At 51.1% G+C, this 19,451-nt stretch overlaps 2 protein-coding genes across 2 annotated transcripts; both read left to right on the top strand.

Annotated features, from left to right (window-relative positions):
• Positions 1-684: 684 nt before the first annotated feature.
• On the top strand, positions 685-6,037 carry LOC125519120 (EH domain-containing protein 1-like). The gene is made up of 16 exons (XM_048683999.1): positions 685-959; positions 1,071-1,150; positions 1,245-1,313; positions 1,421-1,478; positions 1,560-1,612; positions 1,711-1,753; positions 1,828-1,889; positions 2,797-2,910; positions 3,067-3,169; positions 3,272-3,321; positions 3,999-4,127; positions 4,201-4,452; positions 4,534-4,613; positions 4,890-5,016; positions 5,106-5,249; positions 5,643-6,037. The coding sequence occupies exons 1-16, from the start codon at positions 872-874 to the stop codon at positions 5,826-5,828; spliced, it is 1,638 nt and encodes a 545-aa protein (XP_048539956.1). The 5' UTR covers positions 685-871; the 3' UTR covers positions 5,829-6,037.
• A 1,279-nt stretch (positions 6,038-7,316) lies between these two features.
• On the top strand, positions 7,317-11,722 carry LOC125523864 (probable beta-1,4-xylosyltransferase IRX14). The gene is made up of 3 exons (XM_048688928.1): positions 7,317-8,367; positions 8,483-9,031; positions 11,121-11,722. Exons 1-3 carry the CDS (start codon positions 7,526-7,528, stop codon positions 11,314-11,316), a joined length of 1,587 nt encoding a protein of 528 aa, XP_048544885.1. The 5' UTR covers positions 7,317-7,525; the 3' UTR covers positions 11,317-11,722.
• Positions 11,723-19,451: the final 7,729 nt, after the last annotated feature.

Below are 19,451 nucleotides of genomic sequence, written 5' to 3'. Positions count from 1 at the left end.
AGATCTATTTATAGTGCTAGTCATGAAGGGGTAAGTGGGAAAGAGGCCAAAGGCCACGTCTGCACACACTCAGGTACCGGACGTCCGGTGAGTACCATATGTCCAGTGGCTCGTGCCTCGTGGGGTGCCGGACGTCCGGTGATCATCGTATGTCCGCTGATTCTTCCTGGGTGCAGTGGCGCCGGATTTCCGGTAAATGGCATACGTTCGGTGGCTGTAGCTTGCTGCAGTTCCGTCTTCTTCCGTCTTCGCTTACAATGATATTTTCTTTGACAAGCCAATAAGTTTTTACAAGTAAGTGATTATAAAAAGAATGTTTTCGTTGAAAACTGCCACAGTTATTATGGATCGAAGGGAATATAATTTATTTAGGTAGGCAAATCGTGGATATGGCATGATTTGATAAACATTATTTTCACAATCACTAATGTAGATAAATCACGGATTAATGTAGTAAAATATTTATATATCATCGCAACGCACGTGCAATAATATATTTACATTTTTTATTTTTCGAATTGTTTGGATTGCTTGCCGATGCCTTTGATGCGGAAAATGCATGTGGGATCCGGCCCAACCTCGCGAGTTCGTTAGCGACGGAGTCGGGCAGCGCGGCAGCAGCAGCAACGCCACCGCCCACCGCGTCGTCGCCGCGTGGGTTCGAGCCAAACTCCACTCCAGTCAATCAATCTCAACCCCTGCGAGCAGTAAAAGCCATTTTTGAACTCGCTGTTGTGCCACCTCACCGCACAGCAGCCGCCACGTCCCCGGCGTGGCGGTAGCCTCGCGTCGCAGTAGGGTTTTACCTTTTGCTTTCCCTTTCCCCAAGCTGCAGAGCCCGCGGCGACCGAGGCGGGAGGGGAGGGGAGCCATGGAGATCGGGGGGCAGCACCCGGCGAGCAGCTGCTCCAAGGAGCACCAGAAGATCTACCGCGACTGGTTCGCCCTCGCCGACTCAGGTCCGATCCCCGCCTCCCATTCCCCTCCTCTAATCCCCAGTAATCGATCCCCTTCTGCTTCCTGCTCGCGATTCGATTCGATCGCCCCCCTCACCGCTCTGCTCTTCGCAGATGGCGACGGCCGCATCACCGGCCCCGACGCCATCAGGTTCTTCGCCATGTCCAGCCTCCCCCGCGCCGACCTCAAGCAGGTAGGCACCCCGCCTCGTCTCGCGCTAGTAGTACTGTAGATGGAGCTGTCGATTTGACCTCTAATGCGGAACCGTGTCGCGTTTCTTCTAAAAGGTCTGGGCCATCGCCGACTCCAAGCGGCTGGGGTACCTCGGCTTCGGCGAGTTCATCACGGCGATGCAGGTTTGCCTCGCTATCGGACGACATTTCATTGTTCATTGTACCACTGTGCTGCCGCTAGAAGGTTTTTGCTGTTATCGATTTGTGACGGGCTTGTTGCGATTGGGCAGCTCGTCTCTCTGGCGCAGGCGGGGAACGAGATATCCCAGGACAGCCTTCAGCGCGAAGGTTGTTGCTAGCCACCAAATCAGCTCTGTTGATTACTTATTATTCGTTGAGTGCTAATTGGTTCACGCTCATATTTGACAGATCTAATCAGCTTCAATCCCCCAGTGATGGAGGGTTTGGATGCTCAACTTGCCGTAAGTCTGCTATGCCTTGACGCTGCGTTCTTTAGTATTTACCTGTGATTTTTGTTTCATTCCACTGACCTGTGAGAGGGATGATAACTGCTATTCAGAAATCCAAGCATCTGGCAAAGAGGGTCGATCAGGATATGGATGGTAAGGATTGAACCTTAAGCGTGAATTCATCCCCGCAGGAGAAATATAACAAGCAGTTTTTTAATTTTGTGTAGGATTTCCTCAGGCACAAGGACCTTCTACTAACCATTGGTTCAACTCTAAGTCATCCAAGAAGGTAGTGCTCATGTTCTTCCGTTATATTTTGTTTGTTGAGTTGAAGTATTATATGTGTCACTTCAAGCTCTTGCGAAATGTTAGAAAGTTTCATTTCCAACATGTTCGTTGTTGGATAGCATATAACTTTGCTGTTTTGAATGAATAAGTATACTTTGAGAGTTTGCTCTGCGGTACATGTTCTCCACACATTAGTTATGAGGTGGGGTAAAGCTTTGATATGTACTTCAAAGCGATAATACAGGGGCCCTGTTAATTTCAGAGTTTGAATGTAGGTATCTACTATTATTTTTCAGCAGGGCTTCTTTCCATGGAAATGCTATAATTTGTACAAAACAATTTATAGAGAGACAGCTCTTGATGTTGAAATTCAGCTGATTAGGACAAATAATCGAGGTTTTAACTAACATAAAAGGAAGGTTTAACAAAATGCTAAAATTTCTTGATATGTCAATCATTTTCTAATAAAGGGAACAATACATCAAACTCAAGTCATTTATGCATGCAGCTCTGCTGTACCCAACCAAGTAGAACTTAATATATGTTTAGACTGTTGCTGTGATGAATCATGGTTCATTTTAAGGCAATTTCCTATCCATTTCAATCAAAGCTTCAGTTAATGAACTTGAACACATAAGGTTACACTTAATTTTGCTGAAGCATACCTCAGTTATCCCACAGAATGTGCTGAGACACCATAGAGAACCTTTGATTGATTGTGCTTTATGAACCAAGGCATTTAGTTTTTCTTCTGGTTATTAGACATTGCAGACTTGCGTGCTATTAAGTTAAATAGTAAGGCATGTGGCAAAGCAAGCGATTTTCTATCAAATGATACTGATTTCCTCAGTGACACATATATCATTTATGCTTAGTTGCTTACCTTGGTTATGGTGTTTTCCATACAGATACCCCTGACTGCTGTTACTTCTGTCATTGATGGTTTAAAAAGGCTGTACATCGAAAAATTGAAGCCTTTGGAAGTTACATACAAATTCAATGATTTTGTGTCCCCGTTACTGGTAAGTACTTGTATTGTCTGTATCTGCTTTCTATATGAGTCGAAAATGATTACTAAATTCACTTTTTATGCGTTCATATTTCTCCCTAATGTTATCTCCTTGTAGCATTACCTTTAAATAAGCTACTTAAGTATAAAATAATTCTCCATTTTGCAGACAAATAGTGATTTTGATGCAAAGCCAATGGTTATGCTCTTAGGTCAATATTCTACAGGAAAAACTACTTTCATCAAGCATCTGCTAAAAACAAGCTATCCAGGTTATGTACTTAGCACATGTATTTCCTGTAGTTTCCGGGTTTAATTTCATAACATACTATGGGAAAAACTGACAATTAATTCTTCTGTTTGCAATTTTGCAGGTGCCCATATTGGTCCGGAGCCGACAACCGACAGATTTGTTGTTGTCATGGTAAACTTCAGGCATTCTTAAGTCTTCTATTTGTAGGAATACTAGGTGGACCAAAAATATTACCCCAGATATGATTTCTGAAAGGAAGTTTATTGCAAACAACTGGAAGAGTTTATGTCCAGTACATGGTTTTCTAAACTCTACAACTCTTCATGCATTAGTGGCTGATTTCTGTTAGATTCTTACCCGACTATTGATTGTATGTCGGACTGTTGGTGGCTTGTGATGGTACTTACCTAGCTTATCTATTTGGCACAGTGCTTCATTGATTAGCATTATGTGCCAGCTTTTGTGAAACTTTCCTCTGGATCACCGAGCAAGCATTATTGTTTAGAGTATGTCATTGATATTGGCTGCTGGTTTCTCAAGGCTTTGTTAGCTAGTATACAAGAAGTGTAAACATGTGCCCAGTAGTCAAGATTAACTTCAGGCCCTTCTCTTCTAGATTTTGTACTTATTCCTGCTTGTGGAGATTGTAAGTGAGGTTAAATTGCTATAGACACTATTGATTCATTTTTTCAGTTGTTGCAACTTATATTAGATGCTGGTGCAATGTAAACAGAATTGGCCACATGTCCACATCCCAGATAGTATATTAATGTACAATTGTACAGTGCTTTACTTGTTTCTCCCTGTAGTTTCTTCAGTAGTCCTGTTAATATTCTTCCTCTTACCAGTCAGGACCTGATGAAAGGACTATCCCTGGGAATACTTTAGCTGTTCAAGCAGATATGCCTTTTAGTGGTCTCACAACATTTGGGACTTCGTTTTTGTCCAAGTTCGAATGCTCTCAGATGCCACATCCAGTAAGCTTTTATTTTTATGCATGTAGAAGGCACATGATTATCTGGACACTGATACCTACCTTGTACCTTGAAGCTACTAGAGCATATCACGTTTGTCGACACACCTGGTGTTCTTTCTGGTGAAAAGCAACGGACACAACGTAGTTATGAATTCACAGGTGTTACATCATGGTTTGCTGCCAAGTGTGACCTTATCCTGCTTCTGTTTGATCCTCATAAGCTTGATATCAGCGATGAGTTTAAACGTGTCATCGGATCTTTACGTGGACATGATGACAAAATACGTGTAGTTCTAAACAAGGCCGACCAAATTGACACTCAACAGGTAGGTATTCATTGTCCTCTCTGCATGACCTGTGGTGTTTATTTGCTTTATTTTCTGTACATAACAGTTTTTTACCTGCAGCTTATGAGAGTGTATGGTGCACTTATGTGGTCTCTTGGTAAAGTATTGAATACCCCTGAGGTGTCCCGCGTTTATATTGGGTAACCACCCATGCTCTCATTTACTTTGTTCCACTCATATAGTCAAATGTATTGTAGTTTTGCTACATATTACTCTCGATTTATAATCTTGTCAAAACACTAGATTGAATATTACTATAAGTCTCATAGATGGTCCTTTTATTTATCTCAGTGGAGTGTTTAGCATACTTTGAATCACTTAAGCAAAAATATCTGAATCTTGTGTATGTAAATGGTAATGACTGGGTCAACCCAGCATATTGAAACAATAAAGTCACTTTAGGAATCGACATGCAGATCGTTCAATGATAAACCAGTAAAGGAATCAGCTGTTGGCCCAATCGGAAAGGAACTATTTGAGAAAGAGCAGGATGATCTCCTTTCTGATCTAAAAGATATACCAAAGAAAGCTTGTGACCGCAGGGTAAGTTTTTTCACCGTTTGTGTTCTTTTTAAGTCCCGGTCTCCTGTTCTTTTTTCCGCCACAATTAACACACTGGTATATATGTACAGATCAATGAATTCGTCAAACGTGCTAGAGCTGCCAAGATACATGCTTACATAATTGGGCATCTAAAGAATCAGATGCCTACGATGATGGGGAAAGCTAAAGCCCAGCAGAAACTTATAGACAATTTGGAAGGCGAGTTTGCAAAGGTGTGTATTTTGTTCGTCTCTCTAACTTTGTAGCCAGTCCACAACTGTTGCACATTGTAAGGATATGATGACCCTTGCTTCTGTTAAGATGGAATCCTATGTTTATGAGTTCATAGCAGATGTTCTTTGCCCACGTGATTGCTTTTGGTATATTGGCATCATACAGTAGTGATCTAAATGCTCTTATATTTCTTACGGAGGGAGTAACACTGTATGATGCCAATATACCAAAGAATACTTACTTGCCAAACCAACACTGGCTTTAAAATTGCAGTTTTAACCTGCAATAAGAGCTGATTGCGGTTTGCTGACTGTCTGAACTTCTGCTTCGCACACTTCCTTCATTAATAATATTAACGCTGAACTAATAATAACTGATGTCTGTTGGAACAGGTGCAAAGGGAACACCATCTCCCCGCGGGGGATTTCCCTTATGTGGAGCACTTCAGAGAAGCATTGGGCGGGTACAGCATCGACAGGTTCGAGAAGGTGAAGCCCAAGATGATCCAGGCGGTGGACGACATGCTCGGGTACGACATCCCGGAGCTGCTCAAGAACTTCAGGAACCCTTACGAGTGAGCAGACATCATGATCCGAAGACCGGCTTCGGCGTGTCAGGCGTGGATGGCGGTGGGTGCCCATAGAGTTGCGGCTGCCAGTCTAGTAGGGTATTTATTGCTACACTGTACCCATTGTTGTGTAACTGTATGAATAAGAGCCAGAAGCAATTGCTCAGTTGTTCGCTGGAGAACGCCTTTGTTGTAATGGCATGGAGAGAGTTCGGAATATGGGATGGATGGTATGGTGGCCGTACTGATCCTTGAGATGATTGTCTATTCGTTCCGAGGAACAGCTTGAATGCTTTGCTGGTGCGATCCAGTCAACTGGCTACCCATGAAGAGTGCTGGACCACCGTGCGTGCCGTGTGCTTGAGGCCCCTTTCTGGGCAGCAGCCCTCCTGTTTTGCTCCATGTGGAAGTGGTATCAATTTTGTTTTGGTGGATAAGAGATCACCTTTTCATGGGCACAGTTTGGGTGCGCACCTGCTTCTTCGCTTATGGGGTTATTATCTCTAACGAGCGATGCAGAAAATGTGCTTCGCGCTTGTGGAGACTAAATGCAGCTTCGTGTTTTACCTTTCGGGGCTGTCAAACTATTTTTCATTTCGGCAACGGGCATTTTTGACCATAGGATCGGGATCCGATGGCCCAGACGGTTTCCCTCATCCTTGTCTTAGCACACCTTCCTTCTCTCTCTCCTCTGCCTGACATGTGGAGGGGGGAAGGGCACAGCTAGGCTGCATTCCGAAGTCAAGAGAATGATTGTCATGCAAAACATAGAAAAATATTGTCCTGTCTCATGGCCCTCCATGTCGATCTTGCCACTGCCACTCAAGAATAAAAGAAGGGCAATAAGAAATTCTAGGTGGGGAGCTTTCGACCAAACAAATGAAAAAAATCGCCTCTAGCCGGCGAGTCTGCCGTATTTTCTTCTTCTAGTAGAAAACAATGTTAAACCAGCAAACGAGTCGTAAGCAAGTCGCCCAAACCGACACTGCGCTTTCTGCTCGCAAGTCAAACACGGTTGGCACCGGCAGCCTGGTCCAAGCCGACCCCCGCAGGTGCAGCCCGCGTCAATCATCATTGTAGAAACAAAAAAACGTTGGAATATACTATTATAGTAGCACTATATATAAGCAAGAAATGTTTAAAATGTACGGGAGATATTTTTTGGAAAAGACAAAGTGGCCGCCCAACACGCTAGAAAGAAAAGAAAACATGGTGCCAAAAAGTATATAAAAGTAAGCAAACATGGTGCCAAAAAAAATATATAAACCGTACTCGTACAAAGCAGGTAGAGAGGAAAAATGGACCCGCCGAACACGCGTGGAAACGCTGACGACCCGCCCGCCCGCCGGCCCGGTCCGGCCCGACCCCTTCCGCCCGGCTTCCCCTCCCCAACCCCGACCCGACGCGCCCGGGCTCGGCCTCCCTCCCTCACGCCTCCGTCCCCGTCCGGCACCAAACCCATCCCATCCCCTCCCCCCTTTTTCTTCCACACCTGACCAACGATAGCCAGGCCACCGCACCCGCAGTTTCGTGCACCGCACTTCTCCACCCACCACCTACCTCCCTCCCCCCCTCCCGTGTTCCCCTCCCCCCTCAAAACCTATCGCCGCGGACCATCCACCCACCGACGATCGATTCACGGGACTCGGAGTCGGCGTCGGCGGCGGCGGTGGCAGAGGGAGTCCGCCAGATCCGGCCGCGGCGGCGATGATGAAGCAGTTGCTGCCGCAGAGCCAGCTGCGGCGCTCGGCGGCGGCGTCGGCGGCGCGCTCCTCGGTCAGCGGGGCCGAGGGCGCGGGGGGCCCCGACGGCGTCGGCGCGGGCGCGGGCGCGGGCGGGCGGACCGCCTCCTCCTCCACCTTCTGGTTCCTGCTGCACGCGCTCTGCTGCCTCATCTCGCTCTTCCTCGGCTTCCGCTTCTCCAGGCTCCTCTTCTTCCTGCTCTTCTCCAGCAGCGCGCTCTACGCCGCCACCTCCAACAACAAGTCGGCCGTGCTCCGCGCCATCACCACCACCACCACCACCACGACCACCACCACCACCACCACCAACACCTTCACCCTCTCCTTCGCCGCCGCGGGCAACCCGCCGCCGTCCAACCCGGACAACCTCACCGCCGCCGCGCTGGAGGAGGCCGCCGGGAGCACGCAGAGCCACGTCGTGGTCGGCCGCCACGGGATTCGGATCCGCCCCTGGCCGCACCCCGACCCCGTCGAGGTCATGCGGGCGCACCGGATCATGGAGCGCGTGCAGGAGGAGCAGCGCCGCTGGTACGGCGTCAGGGAGCCGCGCCAGGTGCTCGTCGTCACCCCGACCTACTCGCGCGCCTTCCAGGCGCTCCACCTCACCGGCCTCCTCCACTCGCTCCGCAACGTGCCCTACCCGCTCACCTGGATCGTCGTCGAGGCCGGCGGCGTCACCAACGCCACCGCGGCCATGCTTGCGCGCTCCAGTCTCACCTTCGTCCACGTCCCCTTCCCGGAAAAAATGCCCCTCGAATGGGCCGACCGCCATGCCACTGAGAACCGCATGCGTCTCCACGCCCTACGGTATGCGCACACTTCCCTACTTCCTCCCACTCATAGCCAGATAGCCTGCCTGCCTGTAACAGAGGGTGTAAGCTGACTTGTTACTGATGATGATTGGTTTGCTCCTGACATGTAGGGTGATCCGGGAGAGGAAGATGGACGGTGTGGTTGTGTTTGCAGATGACAGCAACGTGCATAGCATGGAGCTGTTCGATGAGGTGCAGAAGGTCCAGTGGATGGCCGCCGTGTCTGTGGGTATCCTTGCACACACCGGAACAGCAGAGCAGCCACGCCTTACCGAAGAGGACAAGAAGAACATGCCACTTCCAGTCCAGGGTCCTGCCTGCAACTCTTCCGGGCATTTGGCTGGATGGCACACATTCAACACATTGCCGTTCTCTGGGAAGACCGCCACGGTGGTTGGCGAGGCAGCGCCGGTGCTACCGAAGGGTTTGGAGTGGGCTGGGTTTGTGATGAACTCGAGAATGCTGTGGAAGGAGGCAGAGGGCAAGCCTGATTGGGTGAAGGACCTTGATGCTGTGGGGGAGAATGGGGAAGAGATTGAAAATCCTCTTACTCTCCTGAATGATGCGTCCTATGTTGAGCCGTTGGGAAACTGTGGGAAGAAGGTCCTACTGTGGTGGCTCCGTGTTGAAGCCCGGGCCGACAGCAAGTTTCCACAAGGGTAAGATTTCGTTTTAGACCCTGTTTTTGTTATGCGTTGCTGGTCATTTTAATTTTTCTGATTCTTATCAGAAAGTATTGTGATGTTCTATAGGATACTTCACCTTTTATCCAATATTTTAAACACCTCATGCAACCACAGATCATAGAGAACCCTTCCTGTTAATTAGGCCTGACCAGACTTAGTAGTTACGAGCCCAGTCCCACTATTTGAAGGGTACACCATGAAAACATGACCTAAGCCAACTATATTGCAGTTACCATGGAACTTAAACGTCAATTATGTTTGATCTAGCAACAGAACTGCCATTTCCAGGGGCACAGCCACCACGTACCTCCGGCATGGGCACTTATCAGGGCTCCCTGGTTAGTCTGGAGAATTCTTCTTCTCCAGGCAGAGGTGGGCTGGCGGCTGTCTCAGGAATGTAGGAGGGATTTATTTTTCAGGGCTGCTAGGCCCAGCCCACAAGCGGCAGCTGATCAAGTCCGAGTGATGTGCTTGGTTGTTGAATCGATTTTAACAATTTGTCACTGTATCGTGGACACCCAGATAGTTAATCCTGCTATATTGCCCAGGCTCCAAAACTTTCCTGGCTGCACCACTGCCCATATTTAGTATGGTTATGTTGGGCTGAGTGGTGTCAGATTCGTTACATGTGATTTTGTAAATGAAAAATCTTTAAAAACCCAGTTAGAATAGCCAATATTGCCCAGCCTCTAGCCTGTCTTGTCTAAGAGTTCCATTCTGGTCTAGGATTTTTTATGTGTTGTGCTTGTAATACTGTTAAAGTAATCTTTGGGATCGAGAGCTCTATCCTTTTCATACTAGTTTCGGAAAGGAACTTCATTCTGTTTTACAATTTGACATACATTTACGCTAAAGTGCTATCTTGCATTCTGTATTTCCTAACAAAGGCTGTTTCTCTTCGCGGAATGTCCCTGTTACATCGAGTGTTCTACTACTATAGTTTTGACTCTCCACTTTAGTGAAATTGCTCAACGCAGGTTGCACCAACAGTTCCGCAAAGTAGCATGTGTGCAATTCATTTTTTAGCCACCAGTTATTTGGCACGCATTAGAGCCAGTGTAAAATAAAGTATTTCATAGCTGCAATATATTTTTATGTAAATATTTGAGATTGACCTCTTCCACTGGCATGGTGCCATATGGCAATGTTAGAACAAAGAATGTTTCAATATATCATTATCAACACAAGTTGTTAAATTTTGGACCCTACGTTGTCATGTAGTTTAACATTGTCAAATTAAATGGTTTAACCGTTTAAGAACATTTTCTCAAATCAGTTAGGCGGAAGAAAAGACCCATTCCTCGTGTTAGTCTTCGTTTCAAAAACTATGTGCCATAGAGAGCCCTCCTTCTGAGAGACTTGAGGAATAAAAGGTCTTGAGAAAAACTCTGGATTTCATTGCAGTCAAATATAAGATTCTGCTAACCTATCAACTATGATTATCAGATTTGTTTTTTTTTAGATTTTTCCTTCTCTTCTGTATTAAGCATATGCTCAATTTTCTTCTTCTTTAGGCTGTAATTACCTACTCCCTCCTTCCATCTATATAGAGCCTAACTTTTGAATCTCTCATACCAAGGCATGTGCATAGAAGGAGGAGCAGATTTTGGGAGTAGTATTTGACCAACCAAACCGCAGGCAAACCAGATTTTGGGTCCCGTGTTAATCTTGCACGCGGCCTCTTTTAAATGCCTAGCCACTGGCCTCCCTCACTTAATCCCCCGCATGCAAATTTATCTCTTCCCTTCTCTACATGCATGCCCAATCATAACTCCTCAAATGATGCATGCATTGGCTGAAAGATAGAGCTCGCTGCTCCCTTGAAAATATGGTGGCGTTATGCATGCAAACAAATCAATGTGGCGGCCAGCGAATTTTCACAAGGAATGGACCACGCACGATTTGCAAGAGAGAATTAAAAGGGAGACACATCGGTTAGCTCATTTGGCCTTGTATAGATGGAAAAATGAAATTTGGGATTAGGCCTTATATAGATGGATGGAGGGAGTAAGTTAAAATTATCCTTTTTTAGGCTTTAATAACTTAAGTTCTTCCTTTGCAGGTGGGTGATTGAGCCACCTTTGGAAGTAGTTGTTCCCGCCAAGCGCACACCATGGCCAGAAACCACCATGGATGTCTCATCGGAGATGTTAGACGCCAAGCAAGAGCAGGAGGACAGGCAGCTGCCAAGGACCAACAACAGGTCAGCTCGGCCCCGAAGCACCACCACGAAACGGAAGGGCGACGTCCACAACTGAGGCAGGATAAACAGACCATGTAATGTACATCTCACACCACCTTACACCCGCACCCGTGGTATCTGCAATAGGAGGCATGTCCAGTCGATCTAGTGGGTATTGTGTTTATTTTTTTCGTTTCCTGATGTTTTGCTCTGGTGGTAACGACGACGGCCTCGTGCTGGGGATATGTCTTCCGTAGAAGACCGTGTCGTTATCTGTAGCTCTACCTGTTATGCTGTAATATAACACCGCAGTTGATGTCTCGAGAAAATGGTGTCTGAATTCTGGATGACCTATACGCATGTCAACTCTGAAGTATTGTGTGATCAGTGTTTTCAGGCATAGTTTCCCTTCCTTTGGGGGTTGTACTGAAATCGTGATGTTCGTTTGTTTATCCTTATCAAATGTAAGTATTTAAATTTTATGTTTTTTACAGTATTTTATCAATGATTTGTGCGTTTCGAATGGAATAGAGTTTGTGTCTTTCCCAACCACAAAGCACAGAGCACGCCATCCATGATGAGAACGCAGGGCCAAGTGTGAGAAGGAAACGTTTGTGACTTTCGGCCTCGGCTAACGCTTTCCACGAGGAGCTTGTGCTTTTCCATGAGCCATGTTGCTGAGGAATCTGCTGGTATTGGTGCTCCTCCCGTCCGTTCGTGCTGTGGCACGTAGCTAACCATTACATCCTTCATAATTAAAAAGACAGCTACTCCCTCGGATCCATATTACTTATTACTTGTCACCCAAACAAATGTATCTATCAATATAAATATCCATATTGATTTTTTTGCTAACTCCTGCAAACCGGACAGGAGAGCCAATCCTTCCGCTTCCTCCACTAAAAGCATCTCTAGCAGACCCCATATATAGCCGCGACCCGCATAATAACGATCAAAATATGAGTCGGCGTAGAAAATCCTGCCCGACCAGACACTGCAAACGCGTCTGGCCGTAAAAAAATTTGTGGGGCGCGGCAAAAGATCTTCGCCAACCTTTAGATTCACGGGGTGGGAAGCCGACCCGAGCTCGCCCCCTATCCGCAGCAAGATTTGGCGGGAGGGACATTTCCGCACGGCCGTTCCTGCTCCCCACCCCTCAGCCATCATTGCCCCTGCCACCGCCCGCTCCGGTGCATCTTCCCCGGCAGTTCTTCACCGCCATGGATGACTCCCTGCCGTCCCCCATCACCGTCGAGGTCGCGCACGCTCAATCTCCTTCGGCGGATCTCGTCGCCGGCCATGTTGGCCCCGCCGTCACCCAAGGCACCACTGCGCCTGCCCGCAAGCAGCTGGGCAACGTGGTCATGCAGGGTGGGAATCCGGCTGCCCCCACCGAGAAGGCCCGCGCTCCGGGCGCCAACGCCGCTGCGTGATCCCGGCCGGCGGCGGAGAAGGTCGGTAAGGTCTCGGGCGTAAAGCGGAAGAAGATTCCGGCTACAAAGAAGCCGACTCCTTCATCCACTCCCTCCATCCCGGCAAAAGGTTCCCCGGCGATGCCGCTCAACAACGCTGCTTCCACCGCAAGCGAGGTGTTTGACGAAATGGCCTCAAGGTATGCCTCTTCGGTCCCTTCAATTTTCTTTGCTTTTTGCCATTACGGTAGCTCGTGACTTGTTGTCGCTCACTATAGCGGTGGTTCGAACAATGCCACTGCCGATTCGTGAACTTGTTGGACACCAACGCCGTTGACATCGATCAAGCCCCGTTCGCTGCATTCGATTACAATGAAATGGAGGGGAGCGTGGATGATCACGGTGGTGAAAAAGAATTGGAGGAGATAGATGAGGGGACTGTCAGAGTAAATGACCATGGGTAGCCTAGCCGGCTCCCCCTGGCTCTTCAGAAAAATCACAGGCCGATCGAGCCTTCAAGCATCCAAGACATGGGGCCGCCTTCCTCCGGCTGGCTACCTCTCAGGCCGGCTGCACGAAGGCGGCCCAGCCCTGAAATCCTCGTGAAGGAAACCACGAGAGGGCCGGCTCCAAGAAACCGGCCACGAGAAGGCCGACTCCAAGAAGCCGGCCCCCTAGCAGGCGGCCGAGATCGTGCCCTCAGAGTTTGCACCCACATAACGGCGATGAGACGGGGCGTGGCTACAGTGAAGCCTGCCACCCCCGAATACCGGAACACACATGGCCACAGTGCGTCGTACGGGGCGGCCATCACCTGTCCGGCGCGGCACTGTTGCCATGTTGACCACGACGTCACCCACGGCGAGCTGTCAGTACGACCCGTGGGTGGCGGGCCCCCTTAGTCAGGGAGACATCTAAAGGCGGCCAAGCCTCCCCCAGTCGGCCTGGCGTGTGGTCGACTCCCAATAGCCGGCTAGTTCACACCCTCGAAGAAGGCGCCCCATTAAGGAGATAAGATGAGGTAAGGCTATAGCAATAAGCCGCTCGGCGGCAGCACTGTAGCCATGCTTACCACGACAAAGCCCTCGTCACCAGAGGCGAGGCAACAGTAACCAGCCTCCGACAAGACCCCCGAGCGGTGGGACCGGCCTGTCGACCAGAAGGCCGACAGCCGGCGGGGCCCACCAGTCGGCAGGCCCATTGGTCGGCGGAGAAGCCGACCAGCATAGACACAGACGGCTGGGGCCCGCGCCCAGCCGGATTACCGTTGTACCCCTGGGGGGTAGGCCTATATAAACCCCCAGGGCGCCCATGCAGAGGGATCCCCCTTTCGATAGTTCAAGACACCTCATAAAGAGGAGAAGCGATCTAGCCTTGCCCTTCCTCATCCTTTCACCAAACAGCTCAAGGAGCCTCTTGTAGCTACTTGTCAATCTAGTGACCATGCGGAGACCCCGCAGAGCAGCAGTAGGGGTGTTATCTCCACGGAGAGCCCTGAAGCTGGGTAAGATCCGTCGGCGTGCATGTCTTCCCCTTATCCCGTTTCCAGGCACCGGCGATGTTTTATTGGCTCCCGCAATGATAAGCCACCCGTTGGCATATGTCACACCAACCACCCGACATTTGGCGCCCACCGTGGGGCCAGGTGCACCGTCGTCCGGAGACCTGCTCTGGACGGGAACCCTCTTCCTCCCCAGCGTGCGTAGCCAGCCCGGCTCGCCCGATGGCGCTTGCCTCGACGCGCTGCAAGGCGTCGCTGACGCATGCGCGGCGAGCTGCCTCGCCGATCTTCTTGGTGAGGCTCGCATCTCCGACAAGCCCGCATCCGACGCGGGCACAGGCTGCCCCGAAAGCCACCTCGTCAGCCTCCTCGACTAAATCCACGTCTCCGGCGACCTTGCCGTGGACTTGGAGTCGGTTGGCTCCACCGACCCGATGCTTGTCGATTCTGACACGGCATCGCTTGCCGCCTTCCCCTCCAACGTGGTAATCATCAACGACCCACTTCCTCGAGCCGACAGCAGTGGCAGCGCCATCACCGAGGTACTGGTCATCAGCCACGGCGCCGCCTCTGGCGAAAACTCCCACGACGCCCTGCAGACGGCGCTGCACGACTTGTCCGCCCCCATCCCGGCCGACGCCGATACCGAGACACTGGAGGCACGCCGCCTCGCCCTCGTTGCGGAGGGCTAGAAGCTAGCTACCATGAGACGCCTCACCGAGGCTCACCAGGGCGAAGTCGACCGTGCCGCCTTCGGCACGCCGCCTCCCGACGGGCCGAGCCGCGTCGGCATCACCAAGAAACACGGTGCGGCTATCACCGACGTGCTGGGAGCAGACCGCCCAGTCTATGCCACGCCACACGAGAACCTACGCGCCGCCCAGGCGGCCGCAGACGAGCTGAATGGACTGGGGCCCGACGAGCTCCCCTACATGACCAGACGCATCCAACAGCTTATCGACGCGGCCACGGAGCGGCATGAAGCCGGCGTCCGTGCTGAAAGTCCTCCCCCATGCCGAGAGCACGGTGCGACGTCTCGGACGCCGACTGCAGGCAACACCCGCGCAAGGAAAGAAAAGGAGCCGGCTGCCAGCCGCAGCCGAACTCGAATCTCCATCGAGCGTGACGCAGAAGGCCGCCCTCGAGCTGTGGAGTGGCGGGGCGACCCTCCTCCTCCTATGCCTCGTGGGAAGAGATATCCTACCCCGCCGCCTGTCACGCATCCGACTCTCAGCGGCCAACTGGGCCGCCGCAAAGGAGTCGGAGAGAATGACGCCCGCCACCGGATCGACCGTCTAGCACGATCCCTGGCTCTGGAAGAAGAAGATGATGTCGGCCCGCCTTGCTTCGCCCCCCGCATCCGCGACGAGCCCCTCCCCAAAGGGTTCTCGCTCCCAAGAGACACGCCCAAGTACAACGGCTCCGTGAAGCCGGAGGACTGGTTGATCGACTACTCCACTGCGGTTAGCATCGCGAACGGCAACAGGCGTGTTGCCGTCAAGTATGTCCCCCTCATGCTCCAGGGCACGGCGCGCACCTGGCTCAACAGCCTCAAGCCTTACAGCGTCAACAGCTGACTGGACTTCACAGAAGCCTTCATCCACAACTTCACCAACACCTACAAGCGGGCTCCCAAGCCCCGACAGCTCTCCTTGTGTGTACAAGGGCCCAATGAATCAACTCGCGACTACCTCACGCGTTGGGCCGAGCTCCGCAATTCCTGCGAAGGGGTGCACGAGGTTCAAGCTATAGAGTACTTCACCGCTGGGTGCCGAGAGGGCACCCTCCTCAAGCACCGACTCCTCTGCGACGAGCCGACTACCCTCGACGAGCTGCTGGTCATAGCTGATAAATACGCCACGACCGATTCCTCAATGAAGACCGAGCTCCGAGTAGACGCCTCCGGGAAGGTGCTCGCTCTGAGTCCCAAGACGCCGGCAAGAGACTCCAGCCGACGCCCGTACCATAACGACCACAAGCGCAAGGCTCCCATGCCGCCTTCCACCAGTCGGCAGGTGGCCATAGTCGAAGACGAACAACCCGAAGGGCGGCCCATGCCCAAGAAGCAGAAAGGCAGCAGGCCAGCTTGGCAGCCGGCTTTCTCCTACGAGCAAGCACTTGATGCCCCCTGCAAGTTCCACAGCGGCGCGAAGCCTTCAAACCACACGACCCGGAAATGCCACTGGCTCACGCGGATCTCCAAGGGCGAGGGGATAGCGCCGCCTCCGCCCGCTGGTCAGCCGCCTCCGGCCCCTCCGCAGCCGGCCGCTCGGTCAGCAGTCGGGGCTGTTCAAGACGAGTTCCCCGACGAGCATGCCGCCTACGTCGTCTTTACAAGCCAACCAGAAGATTGGCGTAGCCGGCGCCGACAGCACCAAGCAGTCAATGCAGTTGCCTCCAACAACCCCGAGTTCATGCACTGGTCAAAAAGGCCTATCAGCTGGAGCCGGACTGATCACCCAGAGGTGATGCCGTCTCCCGGCTCTTACGCATTGGTTTTGGACGCCACCCTCGCAACAGAAAGGTGAGCTGCCCGTTTCTCCTGCGTGTTGATAGATGGCGGGAGCAGCATCAACATACTGTACCGTGACACCATGGAGAAGCTGGGCATTAAGACGAAGCAGCTCATGCCTAGTTGGACTGTGTTCCATGGGATCATACCCGGCCTGTCATGCTCCCCAATCGACAAGATCAAGATAGACGTCCTCTTCGGGGACAAGGACCATTTCCGCCTAGAGGCGGTATGGTTTGAGGTAGTGGATTTGGAGAGCCCTTACCACGCGTTGCTAGGCCGACCTGCTCTGGCCAAATTCATGGCTATACCCCACTATGCCTACCTCAAGATGAAGATACCAAGTTCCAAGGGCATCATCACCATAGCCGGAGACTACAAGAAATCCTCCAAGTGTGCGGCAGCTAGCAGCCGGCTGGCCGAGTCCCTCGTGATTGCTGAAGAAAAGAAGATACTGGATCGAGTCGTGGCCATGGCCGGCAAGCAGCCGGCCCTGTCCCCCGACCCCAAGGAGTGTGATGCCCAAGGTTCATTCCAGCCGGCCAAAGAAACAAAGAAGGTACCTCTGGACCCGGAGCACCCAGAAAGGTTTGCCACCATCGGGGCAAACCTGGACAACAAATAGGAAGGCGAGCTCGTCGATTTCCTCCGTGATAATCGGGACATCTTTGCATGGTCCCCCAAGGACATGCTGGGTGTTCCGAAGGAATTCGCCGAGCACAAGCTACACGTCCGAGATGGTGCAAAACTAGTCAAACAACCCCTCCACCGACTATCGGAAGAGAAGAGAAGGATTGTAGGAGAAGAGATAGCTTGGCTTCTGGCAGCCGGCTTCATTATGGAAGTTTTCTTTCCAGAGTGGCTCGCCAACCCGGTCCTCGTGCTGAAGAAAAATAACAAGTGGCGCATGTGTATAGACAACACCAGCCTCAACAAGGCCTGCCCCAAAGATCCCTTCGCCTTGCCAAGGATTGATCAAGTGATAGACTCCACAGCCGGATGCGAGCTGTTGAGCTTCTTGGATGCTTACTCAGGCTACCACCAGATAAAGTTGGATCCTATTGGGGAACGTAGCAGAATTTTAGAATTTTCTACACATCACCAAGATCAATCTATGGAGTCATCTAGCAACGAGGGAGAGGGGAGTGCATCTACATACCCTTGTAGATCGCGAGCGGAAGCGTTCAAGAGAACGAGGTTGATGGAGTCGTACTCGTCGTGATCCAAATCACCGATGACCTAGCGCCGAACGGACGACACCTCCGCGTTCAACACACGTACGATTGGGAAGACGTCTCCTCCAACTTGATCCAGCAAGGGGGAAGGAGAGGTTGATGGAGATCCAGCAGCACGACGGCGTGGTGGTGAAAGCAACGGTGATCTCGGCAGGGCTTCGCCAAGCTCAGCGAGACGGAGAGGTGTCACGGGAGGGAGAGGGAGACGCCAGGGGCTAGGGTGCGGCTGCCCTCCCTCCCCCCACTATATATAGGACCCCTAGGGGGGGGGCGCTGGCCCTAGGAGATGGGATCTCCAAGGGGGGGCGGCGGCCAAGGGGGTGGCTTGCCCCCCAAGTCAAGTGGGGCGCCCCCCACCCCTAGGGTTTCCAACCCTAGGCGCAGGGAAGGCCCATGGGGGGGGGGCGCACCAGCCCACCAGGGGCTGGTTCCCCTCCCACTTCATCCCATGGGGCCCTCCGTGATAGGTGGCCCCACCCGGTGGACCCCCGGGACCCTTCCGGTGGTCCCGGTACAATACCGATTACCCCCGAAACTTTCCTGATGGCCGAAACTTGACTTCCTATATATAAATCTTCACCTCCGGACCATTCCGGAACTCCTCGTGACGTCCGAGATCTCATCCGGAACTCCGAACAACATTCGGGTTACCGTATACTAATATCTCAACAACCCTAGCGTCACCGAACCTTAAGTGTGTAGACCCTACGGGTTCGGGAGACACGCAAACATGACCGAGACGACTCTCCGGTCAATAACCAACAGCGGGATCTGGATACCCATGCCGGCTCCCACTTTCTCCTCGATGATCTCATCGGATGAACCACGATGTCGAGGATTCAATCAATCCCGTATACAATTCCCTTTGTCAATCGGTACGTTACTCGCCCGAGACTCGATCGTCGGTATCCCAATACCTCGTTCAATCTCGTTACCGGCAAGTCACTTTACTCGTACCGTAATGCATGATCCCGTGATCAACCACTTGGTCACATTGAGCTCATTATGATGATGCATTACCGAGTGGGCCCAGAGATACCTCTCCGTCATACGGAGTGACAAATCCCAGTCTCGATTCGTGCCAACCCAACAGACACTTTCGGAGATACCCGTAGTACCTTTATAGTCACCCAGTTACGTTGTGACGTTTGGCACACCCAAAGCACTCCTACGGTATCCGGGAGTTGCACAATCTCATGGTCTAAGGAAATGATACTTGACATTCGGAAAAGCTATAGCAAACGAACTACACGATCTTTGAGCTATGCTTAGGATTGGGTCTTGTCCATCACATCATTCTCCTAATGATGTGATCCCGTTATCAATGACATCCAATGTCCATAGTCAGGAAACCATGACTATCTTTTGATCAACGAGCTAGTCAACTAGAGGCTCACTAGGGACATGTTGTGGTCTATGTATTCACACATGTATTACGATTTCCGGATAACACAATTATAGCATGAACAATAGACAATTATCATGAACAAAGAAATATAATAATAACCATTTTATTATTGCCTCTAGGGCATATTTCCAACAGTCTCCCAC

Source organism: Triticum urartu, chromosome 7, assembly GCF_003073215.2.
Source record: "Triticum urartu cultivar G1812 chromosome 7, Tu2.1, whole genome shotgun sequence".
In the NCBI taxonomy this organism is placed as follows: domain Eukaryota; kingdom Viridiplantae; phylum Streptophyta; class Magnoliopsida; order Poales; family Poaceae; genus Triticum; species Triticum urartu.
This window is presented reverse-complemented; position numbering and strand designations above follow the sequence as displayed.

What these genes read in the sequence shown, in the direction of transcription:
- LOC125519120 (XM_048683999.1), top strand. Translation starts at nt 872, where the DNA reads ATGGAGATCGGGGGGCAGCACCCGGCGAGCAGCTGCTCCAAGGAGCAC. An exon ending in ACTCTAAGTCATCCAAGAAG is followed by an intron (nt 1,890 to 2,796) that starts GTAGTGCTCATG and finishes TTTTCCATACAG; the next exon opens with ATACCCCTGACTGCTGTTAC. An exon ending in GCTAAAAACAAGCTATCCAG is followed by an intron (nt 3,170 to 3,271) that starts GTTATGTACTTA and finishes GCAATTTTGCAG; the next exon opens with GTGCCCATATTGGTCCGGAG.
- LOC125523864 (XM_048688928.1), top strand. Translation starts at nt 7,526, where the DNA reads ATGATGAAGCAGTTGCTGCCGCAGAGCCAGCTGCGGCGCTCGGCGGCG. An exon ending in ATGCGTCTCCACGCCCTACG is followed by an intron (nt 8,368 to 8,482) that starts GTATGCGCACAC and finishes CCTGACATGTAG; the next exon opens with GGTGATCCGGGAGAGGAAGA. An exon ending in GACAGCAAGTTTCCACAAGG is followed by an intron (nt 9,032 to 11,120) that starts GTAAGATTTCGT and finishes CTTCCTTTGCAG; the next exon opens with GTGGGTGATTGAGCCACCTT.